Source organism: Neopelma chrysocephalum, unplaced genomic scaffold, assembly GCF_003984885.1.
Source record: "Neopelma chrysocephalum unplaced genomic scaffold, ASM398488v2 Primary Assembly neopelma1_22, whole genome shotgun sequence".
In the NCBI taxonomy this organism is placed as follows: domain Eukaryota; kingdom Metazoa; phylum Chordata; class Aves; order Passeriformes; family Pipridae; genus Neopelma; species Neopelma chrysocephalum.
This window is the reverse complement of record NW_020897689.1, coordinates 8,236,516-8,248,547: the sequence shown is the minus strand read 5'-3', so window position 1 is coordinate 8,248,547 and position 12,032 is coordinate 8,236,516. Positions and strand designations below refer to the sequence as shown.

Here is a 12,032-nt window from a genome sequence, read left to right as displayed (position 1 = left end):
ATGGTTACCTTGTTTTCATTCAAACACATGAAAAATACTATTCAAAGAGCAGCTACTTACTGTTGTTTGTGTGAGTGAATGTAAATAATTAAAAATACTTATCTATTTCATTACCATAAATGACAAAAGCTAATGACAACACTGTCCAGTAAGTCTTGGCATGACACTTGGGAAATCCATAAACAAACGTGTGGATAAGTGAGTCTCAGGGTTAACTGGTACCACACAGAAGAAATGTATCCGAAAAAGGCATATGTACACTGAGTCTGGAAAAGATCTTAGACATGATAGTATTTGAAATTATCACAATGATGTGTGAACCTGGTGGTTTGCTGCAGCTTATTTGGGATAACTGAAATCTAGTTAATATCTTGGCATCTTGCAAGTTACCCAAGCAATGGGAATAGCAATTTTTTTCAAGTGTATACAAACACGCTGTATTTGGCCATCTTGAAAATAATTAGGAAATGCAAAATTTAGACTCCAGAAGAGGTATTTATCTTTTGATAGGTAGCTAACTAACTGAGAGATGTTTCCACACAAAGAACAGAGTAAGTAAACTCTTCTAAGAAAAGGTTTGTTACATCACTGCACACATATCCAGCTGCATTTGCAGAGGTGATACAAATTCTTCTCTTCTGTAATTGGAATAAAAGTTTCAAATGAGAGGAAAATAAGATCCCACACCTTCTGTCCCCAAATCTCAGCCAATTTGTCAGCAATGCTACTTCATTGGAAGTAAAAAAAGACATCTGAGAAATTCTTGATCTGTGCAATTTCTTGGTGTCAAATTTCACACCATCAGATGTTTGCATTTTCACTCGAGTGCTCCAGCCGTTTCTTTATTTCAAGGGTTTGGCAGCTTTCAAATACTTTCTTTCCAAGTGCTTCAATTCTTTGCATGGCTACGCCTATGACTTCTTAACTTATGACTGGCAAGATGACCTGCTGCTATAAATTGGAATTTTTTCAGCTGATAGAAGAATGAAATAATGAAAAAAGAAAAGACTTGATTATCACAGAAGTATGGGCCACTAATACAAGTCCATAGGAGAGGTAGTATTGAGGTAATTTCCAACAGTGAAAGGTACATATTTATACTGTTTTAAAGCTAGTACTGGAATAGTTCTTTTGAACTTTGCCTACAGTTCTGGACTGCCATGTTCAAGAAAGATGAATTTACATCAGGTTGTGCACAAAGAAAGTTTACAAGACTGGCAAGGGCAATGGAGGTTCTAATCAGGTGGCCAATCCTTGACTTATGTACTAAATGAATAAAAAAAGAGTGCCCCAACTCTCCCAACCCCAAAATACAACCAAGTACTTAGGAACAAAGAAAAAAACGAGTATTCTTTAAACTTTCTGACAGTAAAGACTTAGTAACAAGTTATATACAGTAGTCATTTGAAATAAAAATTGAAGGGAACAGATGCATTTTTAGAAAATGTTGAAGAATGTTGTTGTGCGTTTATTTTGTGGGTTATGATATTAGCCTGCATTCACTATATGGGTACATTTAAGAATAAACAGGTTATGTCTGAAACAAAGATATGCAGAAGATGACAGTAAGTGAAAATGAATCTCAGAGCTATAATCTATATTAGCATACGAGTGCTGGCAGGTCCTTGAAAAGTAATAACAAGATATGACTCAACTCAATTTGACAGGTGAAAGAAAGGGCAGACATGAAAAGACATTAAATTGGCAAATGGAGTTCCATTTTATCTATTCAGTCTTAAGCTAAAGAGCAGTACTCAAAAATATTAGCTTCATGGAAAGAGAGCAGAAAAACAAAGCAAAATCAGCTTTGCTTCTTTCTATAGCAACTTTTCAAACCACGTGACAGATTAAAATGGGCTGCAACGCTGATATAAGTGAGATAGACCTAATTCTATTATATCTTGAATACGGAACCAATGTTTCACAGAGCACCACAGGCACAACAGAGAAAGATTCCCTTACAGATTATGTATGTCTAATGGTCAAGCATTCACCAAAATTCAGACCTTAGCTAACCCAGATCGTCAAGAATTCCACTGGACAGCAAAAAAGCTAAGGATCTTTCCACTAATAAACATATTATAAAATTAACCAAAATTTCTGTGGATTTATGTTCTCTGAAGTCTATCTTTGACACCGTACTGAATAAACTATTAATCTGAGGTGAAGTTATATGCTTGGTACTTCTCAACATATCACTGTTTTCATACAAAGCTATAGTTAGCAAATGATTAAAAACTGAAAGCAAAATCTCCTTTAGCAATGTACACTCCTCATGACTGAGATGACTATTATTTCCGTTTAAATGATAACATTCAAAATGAAATCAACACTTTAACTTAACACAAAATCTTTTCACTGCAATAAAACAATTAGCCACAAAAAACCCCAATCTACAATTACCTGGTTGGTAGAAATTTGGTGAAAGTTCTCTGGCAACTGCTCTTGCAATATCACATTCCTGTCGAGCAGCCTGAGCAGCCTGATCCGCAGCATCAGCTTTAGCTCTTGCATGTGCGGTTCTGTACAAAGCAGAAAACAGTTTTTATGCAAAGGAGTCTTTTATCACTTGCATCAAGAATGTGAGAGTAAAGGACCTCAGCTATCACACACTATTCTGTATAGTGTGCTCTTACGCTCACTTGTGAGTAACTGCGAATCAGCAAGGTATTTCAGAATCAAACCACTGTTCCTCTCAGCTCTTCAGTCCTGCTCATCCTCGAATCACACTTACTTGCAGGAACACAATTTACGGCCCAAGCTTATAATTAAAATTACAAAAAAAAATATACTATCTGACAGAAATCTGGGGTTAGGATTTAATTTCATCTTACCACAATGTGCACACAAGTGTGCAGAAGGTCAGACTGGGCCACCACCCTGACTCCTAAACAGGTTTTTGTGGGACCAGGATACATGGTGTTTAAATGCTACTACCCTCACAACATTTCGAAGTTAATGCTCAATGCTGGGTGCCATGTAAAAACTTTTGAAGGGCAAAATTCAGGTATGTCGGCCCAAAAATATGGGAAATCAGACTATGTTTCAAAGAAATAGCACAGAAAATGTGTCTGACACTTCAATAGGTATTTGTATAACCAACAGTTCATTAACAGTTTTAAATTTTTGTAACTCATTGAATTTCAAATCCAAAAACCATCTGAAAAGGCAACTTTTCAGAAGTCAAGACAACAGTTTGGAATACTCTGGTAAAGTAATCTGCCCTTTGCTTCCATTTTTTCCTTTTGCTATTTCTTAAAAAGCCTCAAGAACAGCTTGTGCAAAGGTCTCTGATTCCAGACTGTGCAAACTGATAGTTGTGTTACTGCAGGTTTGCATCTATGTTTGTCCCATCTTCTCTCACCACTTCATTTTCCAAACAGTCATCTGTTTAAAAATTCCTGATGGCAGTGATCTCTCTGTGCCTCCACAACATTAGCACACAGCCTAGAGCTATGAAATGGTTCGTTAAAATAGAGGGAAAGCTAAACATGGCAAACCAGCAGAATTTTTTGAGACTCTAGAGATATTAATAACCTTCCTAAACCAGATATGTTAAATTTCATGATCTCATCCCTTTTCTCGTAACTAGTAGAAAACTGACACTGAAATAAGAAAATAACTAGTTAAGAGAACAACAGTAGCACCAACTTTTATCCTGTGTGCCTGGTGTTAATAATCAACAGCAATCAAATAAATTAAAACTTTCAACAACTTCATAGTAAAAATTCAGTTTTATTTTCAAGGAATAAAGAAGAGTTCTATGTGTTTTAGACAAAGCAAGAATTAAAAGTTAGCATTAACCAGAATGAGCATCAAGAGATTAACAGAACGGCAGACTTTGCATTTCTAAAAGGATGTTTAATCCCGTAGGGTACTAGTATAAACGCAGTCATAAAAAAAACACATAGACAGTTTCATCTGTGGTGCCTGGAGAAGATTTATTTAAGTTACATCCTCCCTAAAATGTGTGTGGGGATAAATGTTGGATGTTATTTCAAAGCTTAGCTTGTCATAATTTACTAGATAAATATCAGCTTATGCTGCCTTCTTGCGGGTCCCTCTCGGTCTGTGAGAAAAAAAGATAATGAGCAAATAAGCTGTAACACCTTCAATTTGTACTTAGGATGGGGGAAAGAAACTGTTAATAAAAACAAACACACCGCATAATCCCATATGTGTTCTGTGCAGTTCATGAATGGGTGTATGGTATGTGCTTGCTTAGTAACAGCTATCAAACCCGTTCTTTCTCTATAATCATTATTTTCAATTAGATGAGCTATTCTTAGCTCCTGCATAATTATGTCTATGTAGCATAAACTTAATGAAGCAATCCTAGCACTGGGGCATTGTTTTGTGAGACAATAATGTAGTCTGCACATAGATAAACTAGACACTGCTCATCTTTTTGTGATGAAAGAACAACCAGACTACTCCCATATAAAAATAGTCTAACACTATTGCTACTGCTACAACAGACATTTTAAAACCTCATATACTAAATGACCAGTACCAGGAAGACATACTGCCAGGATAATACATTTATTTACTGATGTCTGTGAATTTTCTATATTATTATATCCAAGAAGCAAATCACACATCCTGTTCCATTATACAGTATGAATTAGTATAGGAATTAAATGGTGACATGAGTAAAAAGCTCATGTAACTTTGTTACATGAAGCTGGGCAAAGCAAGTCGCAACAGGATGAAGCCAAGGGAACAGAAGGTAAATGAGCATGGCTTTCCTTGGCTGCCTTCTCTCACACCTCTTTTTTTTCAACTTTCACTTCCTGCTATTCTGCCCCTTTTGTCCTCACAGTCAGGAGTTCCAGCAGACCAGAACAGGAGCGACTGTTCAGAAGCAAACACTGCCAAGGCATGTCCCAGCGACACACTGGAGCAGTCTCAGTGCTGTGCTGAGAGATGACGCAGCAAGAGGAACTAACCAGGCACAGGAGGGTAAGGCACAAAACCAACATTTATGCTCCTGAGCAGACCTTCAACCAGCCAAACAGGAGTGTGTGCACATGGCAGGGCGGAGACACTTTCCCAACAGCCTCTCCAACAAGCATCGCCAATGACAAATGGCAAAAGTGAAAGAACAGGAGAAAGTAGCAGAGATGATCCTTTTCCACAGAACAGCAGCAATGTGCTTTGCCTGTGAATGCAGGCTTTTCATTATTTGCATTGCTTGCTAGTTATCACCTTGGCATTTGGATGCTTTACTGGCTAACTTCAGCAATGTGTACTTTATCATCTCAATTTGCAACTGTATCTTCAGACATTTTTTCTTGTTTCCTGCACACTTATTTTTAAGTGTCAGACTTAAATAAGTTTTCTGTTGCTATTTAATTTCCTGAGTCTTTTTATTCTGACTTCCACACTTGATTTCTCTGTATGTTTTTCAAATTACTTGCTTGCAATTACTGCTGCTTGACACTACGTTTTGTTTGTACTTGCTTTATTTTGCCTTGCACTGACCACCACACTATCAGACTTTTATTATCAGAAACTATGAAGAAATATATTAGTTTTGAATGACAATGTTTATAAAGGAGAACTATCAAAGCAGAAATTGAATCCATTTGCTCCATTTATGCTTCACACAGTTTGGGAAAGCCTTCTTTACCTTTCATTTCTGGAGTAATTTTGTCACTGCAAAGTCTTGAAGTTTTGTTTGTTATCAGCAATTATTCATGGAAATTTAAGTCTATGATATATCATGTAAAAATGACCCACATTTGAATGACCACCTTCTACTTTTTCTCCCCAGAGAACTCTACATCTTTTGCCAAGACAAGAGATCTTTAAGAGAACTTTTGAAAGCAAAACTCAAAATGTCTCCTTTCCTCTCCCCTAGCCAAGAAAAAGATTGCAGCAGGCTTTTCATCTTGTTCCACACATTTTCCAGGAAGGATCGATCTGAAGTTTCAGCAGCAAAACAGAAATTATGCAGGAAAGTGGGCAGCAAAGCAGACTGCAAAGCAGTACAGGAAAACAAGTGACTTGCTTTGCAAAGCTTCATTCAGGTTCTAATCCACAGCAAAGGACCTTTAATGATTTTTTATTTTAGGTGAACAGGCAGTTCTCTGTAAAAATTCATTCTCAGTAACTGTAATAGTGAATACACACTACTAACTTGTGAATTACCATATGGTTTTCCATGTATTTCTACTTGAAAGTGTCATCATACCATTAACATTCCACATGATGTCTCAAGCACGTTTGAAAGCTTTCAAATAAATCAATATAAAAATTATTTACCAAAACCAATTTGTATTTAGAGGGACAACCTATCACTTCAATAATGAGTCCACAGTGGTGGTAAATTCAATCAAGGCAGGGGCAAAATTAAGTGTTATGTGTGTCAGCAATCAAACTGTATTTACATAAAGGAGGAACAAGTACCTATAGCTCATGCAGAGTCTTAGTACCAGGTGGCAGCATGTGGAGTCCCTACATTTATCATTCTCTGTTGTCAGTGATGGAGGGCTAGAGGACCAATGGCTAACTGAGTAATTTTGGTATTGTGAGAAACTGTATTCAGACTCATATCAGGGTCTGATTCTGAAAGAAGCTTAAGCTTTCTAGACTGTGGGACAACTGTTCTTTACTAAGACCTTTCTTTTCTGTGCTTGGTTGGGCAGGTAAACATGGACACATCATCTTAATTACACTCAAACATTACAAGCACAGAGCCCGAGGCTCCCTACAAGCAGTCTCCCCCTTCCAGCAGTACTATGATCAGATTTCTATCTACTTATATGCGAAAAATGACTTGAAGGAGGAGTACCGAGGGCTGAAGAGCTTAAGCAGTATTATCTCCCATTCTGCAGCAACAATGCTTATATATAATGCCATGTGCCTGGAATGCATTATGTAATGTTCATCTAAATTTAAAACCCATTTAGAACTGTCCATTACCCTCCAGATTATTTTGTATTTCCATGGTATCCCTCAATGCACTTGTAATGATGCCTCATTCAGAGTCAACTAAAAATGTAAGCAACATATGTTTACTCTGTTTCATTTTTCAGATTTTATTAAACACAGTGATTCCAGCATAAAGCTTTCCAGGAGCTTGCTTCCTATTTCTCAAAATTATAAAAATAATTTTGCTTTCTATTTGCCCAGTATATGAAACAAAATTATGCTCCTATCAAATTATCTTAAACCAATAATATTTACAATGTTACTTATGAACAGATTTCTATATTGTAAAGCAAAAAAAAAAATCAGTAAAGGTCAAACCTACAAGAAGTTCTCAGAGATGTATTTTATTAATGACAGTTATCAGGTTTGTCTGTTAACATTAACTATTGTGGGTTACTACCCATTATCATCCTTTTTGAAACTGGAATTCTCTAAACACAATCCCACCTTCCTAAACTCTAAAATGCAGTGATTTTTCCAGAAAGCAGAGAACACACTGTTGGGGTTTTTTTCCAGGTATGAAACTTTCTAACATTTTTATATTTGTTTCTATCTGTCAGAGGCTCAATTCTGCAAAACCAAGTTCTGGTAAAATTAGTAAAATTAGTACAGAGATCCATAGCATTTCCATGAAAAGAGGAGCTGAGAGGAAGAGGAAAACTTTAAGCAAAGTTGTTTGGTAGTTTAATTTTCTCGTTGCCCCCATTTTATTTCCATATTCTTCTGATATTATATATCAATAATGAATGTTCAGTAATTATTTAGCATCTCTGCACTTCTTAGCATTGCAAGAGAGAGTGTCATTTATCAAGCGTGCTAACCATCCTCCTCAGCTTATTTCAGTGATAATACTGGATGAAAAACAATATTCTGCTTTGGTAGGAATAAAAATACATACATGCATAACTAGGAACTCTTGGCTTCATCACTCTCAACAACTCATTGCTGTAATATAGCTCAGAATTGAGGGTAGGTCACTGAATACCAGCAGTATTTCTCTTTTTCTGAGAGAAACAGAGAGAGGAAAAAGACGGACTTACAGATAATGCAATACAAAAACTTCATGTCAGTGTGAAACCTGAAGTCCTCCTAAACTACAGACGGAAATAACAAAATGAGATATATGTCCTCAATTAAGGAGTCTGAACTCAATTTTAAGTGCTTTACTTCATCAATCTTTGTGCTTTGCTAAATTTTAATCTCAACCAGCCACTCCTTCTTCATGAACTGACTTCACTCAGGAACTGGACTACCTTGGTACAACTAGTGAAGTCTGATGTAGTGAAGCATAAGCAGATCTATTATGCAAACACACTGCTGGCACATCGATCCGCATCATCTTGCCTAATGGATTTTGCTCCTGAAAACTCCTCCTTCACAGCCTAAATCCATTTCTCATATTTTTCAGTCTTAACTCATATTACAAGAACTGAAAAAATACTAACCTTCAATTAACGACTCCTGAAAAACTGAGGAAATTTCGTACAACTGGCAAATGGCCAACCTGTTTTCAGTACTTGAAAAAATAACCCAGGGATAATGACTAGTAAGTAAGACATTAGTCTTAGGTATAAATAATGGCATAAATAAACTGGGTCTATATCCATAAAGATTTAGAGGCTAACAGTATATTGTGCCAGGCATCATGCTTTAACAAAGTATTTTGCCAGACACTTCATACACATGTAAAGATTATGGGTCCTATACCTTATCTAGTTTGCCTTGATTTAACATACTTGGACTATTTTCAAGGCTTCTGATTTTGCACCCTATGGCAATGTAATTAAACGACAGCATAAATTGCATGGAATTAATAAAGTACATCAAAATGGATTAAAAGCTAACTCTCTGATACATTTCAAAGCTTAATGCAGAAGACATCAAAGAAAAGGGTTGATATGTGCATTTTACATTAGGAGTTAGTTTTTGGTTGTTTAGTATTTTACTTTTAGAATGTCTCAATACAAGCTAAAACATACTATGGTAGAGTGGGTAGATTATACAACTTCTGAATTCTTAAAAACCCCCAAGGCCAATTTACTGTAACCTTAAGTTACTGTAATCTACAGTTTACTGTAACACAAAGTTCAATGATAACAAACCCCACTGTGTTTAAGTGCGCCAAAACAGAACACTAGGAAACACAAAAATATAGGCAGTATGGGAAATGGGTATGGAAAATAACATAGAAGGAGTATAATATCATGCTGGTTAAACTCACATACTGATGCAAAAGGAAGGGTTAATGTGATCTTAATACATGTAAGATGAAAATCAAGTATAAACTAAGGAATTTGTTCTTGCTGTACTACATAATCCAGCATCCATAAAACCACTAATGGAACAATGCCCAGCTCATCTACATCTCAAGAAGGAAAGAGAAATGTCAGCACCACAGAATAATTTTGGTTCTAAAAAGACAAGCTTTTTGACTTAAACTTCTTGAGCCTCGTATCTAGTCATTATCGAAGAAACACTGAGAAGCCACTTACCACTGTGTACACATGGGTATCTGACAGTGGAATATGTGGTAGACATAATGGGGAGAAGTGTTTCAGATAAAGATTTAGCTTGTCCAACAATTAGAAGTTGAATTTGGGCACAGTCGACCTTAAAATGTTATAGGTATAATCGACAGAGAAAAAGATGGACATTTTTAAGCCTTTGCAATTATACTAGGCACTGTAACAAATGTCCCCTTTAATCCACTTTCTGAGAAAAGAATGACATAGTCTTTTGTTTACAGGAAGTGAGATTAGCTGATTTAGGAGCTGTTTACATTAAGTATTTTAGACATCTGACATAAGGACTCTGATCATGTCATTGGAGACACCCATTACTCCATTAAAAATAAGTAACTTGAACTATTTACAGTTTAGACCTCCGAAATATGTGGATGTTACACTTCTGCAGCAGTCAGTAAGAACGTTCCCTGCTGCACCTACAAATGTATGAAACCTCTTACGGCAAACACCAATCCATGTGTTTGTTGAGGAATCAGCTGCCTTCTTATGTGAAGAATCAGAACATGTTTGCACTCTCCTTTAGACCTCTATGGTCCATATCAATAAAGCCAGAACAGCCCAGCAACTCAGGAGTGCCAAGGAACTAATTTCTGTAATACTAGACACATATTCACAGCAGTTCAGAAAGATTTTAGGTTAATGAAGGACAGCATACTCAAAAGAAGGTATTTCTGAAAATCCACTTTTAACAATAGAGATAGATTAGTTCAATCTCCCTAGCCTAGTCTGTCTTCCAGGCCCTCACATCTGTTCACCTTTTTGGAAAAAGAGTCACATGCAGATGTCTGAATTGACAGTTGTTTTAAATTGCTGTTAAGCATCACTAGAGGAGTTGCTTTACATGGTACTCTCCATAACCTTAGGTGTCCCACTAGCCTAGCATTATTTATGTGCGTGACAGATATTCTGCCCCTGAATAAAGGATGTGGCTCTTCATGTGATATACTCAATTTTAACCACCATTCTGTCAGTATGAATGAATGAGTTTTGCTTTCATATTGATTATACTTGACCATAGCACTGGCACAGAAATCATAGAATCATTTAGGCTGGAAAAGACCTTTAAGATCATCAACTCTAACCATTAACCCAGTACTTCCAAGTCCACCACTAAACCACATCCCTGAGCGCCACATCTACAAGTCTTTTAAAAACCAGCAGGAATGGTGGCATAGTCTTCAATTTCAGCAAGATGAGCAGCATCACTTCAAGCAGAATGCAAGTTTTCCTGTGGGAAAATTTACATTTGGACAAAATACACTTCTGTATACTATGCTCTTAGGGTTTTTTCCCTCATATTTGCCAATGGTGATTCACTGACAGTATTTTTTCATGCCTCTTAAATGTCAAGTACATCTAGAGAAAAGTATAAATCTAGATGGATATTTGTCCATCTTACTTCACAGGACAGACTATATTCTATCCTATTTTATTACCAAGTCTACTTAGTTAGCAATATTTTCTTCCAGTTTTCTGGCCCCATAATATTAATTCCTGCAGACAGGAGAGGTTCTTTTTGAAAGGGGTAAAGGATAGCTGCAAACAATTTGTTGTTTCCAATCACTAAAGTCAATTATATTGTTTCACTGAAGAGAGCTTCTGAATCTAGCTGGAAGCATAAAACACTAGATGTACACTTGAGCTTCAGCTGCTCCTGATGACATAGTTAAGTGAAAAAAAATCAAAAAGGAAATTAAATAAGTTTCTATTCCCTTCATCATAAAATACAAGCTTCATGGAAAAACAACTCCATGTAATAAGGATTCTGCACAGAGAAGGCAATCCTGCTCAATGAAATAGGAATACATAGACCACTGTGATCATTTGCTTAGATAATTTCTAAGGTATGTTTAGTGCATTGCTCTTCCCCCAGCACAAATATTTTTAAAAAACTGTTCTCCACCTGGGACAAATGAAATAAAATGGTAGGTATGATGACTGCTATCATCAACATCAATATCTGGCAGCTACTCTACACTCTAAGCGTAAGAAAGCAACAACAAATCATCATCCCAGGAGTACAGCTAGATGAAAAATAAGAACAGCTTACAGGAAGAGACTAGGATTTTTTTTTTTTGGCATAAAAATGGACTGTTTTTTCCATTCAAAACATTATCTTCATATTTTTCAGTGTTCTGATTTTTATCACTTTCAATTACTTTAAAAAGTAAAAAAATCAGAAAATATGAAATCAGATGTCATTATTTAGATTTTTTTTTGTTAGAATAGTTCTACTTAAAAAACTTTTGGAAGCTCTATTAGTCAGTAAACTTATTCAGGAAAATTATGTCAAATGTCATCCATGACAATGCCTATTTCTTATCTCTCCCCTATACAGAGCTGATGTGGGTTTTTTTATGAATTTATTTTATTTTCAAGCAAAGACAAGTCCACAGTGTTAGAAATATTTTAGCAAAGAATACCAAAGGTTTTGTAGCGTAAACCAGCATCTGATCTCTTTTCACATACTAATATATATGTAACTTGCAACACGCTGCATGAAAACTACATTACTGAATATTACAGGAAAAACATGAAAAAATATTTAAAATTCTGTGGGTTTTACTGGCT

General features: G+C 36.1%; 1 protein-coding gene across 3 annotated transcripts in view; it reads right to left on the bottom strand.

The window, feature by feature from the left end:
* JPH1 (junctophilin 1) overlaps positions 1 to 12,032 on the bottom strand; it is an 83,544-nt gene that overhangs the window by 25,968 nt on the left and 45,544 nt on the right. For all 3 annotated transcript variants that reach the window (XM_027692477.1, XM_027692300.1, XM_027692386.1), the window contains exon 3: positions 2,404 to 2,522. In XM_027692477.1, the coding sequence (XP_027548278.1) occupies positions 2,404 to 2,522 (119 nt within the window). The remainder of the gene's footprint in view (positions 1 to 2,403; positions 2,523 to 12,032) is intronic.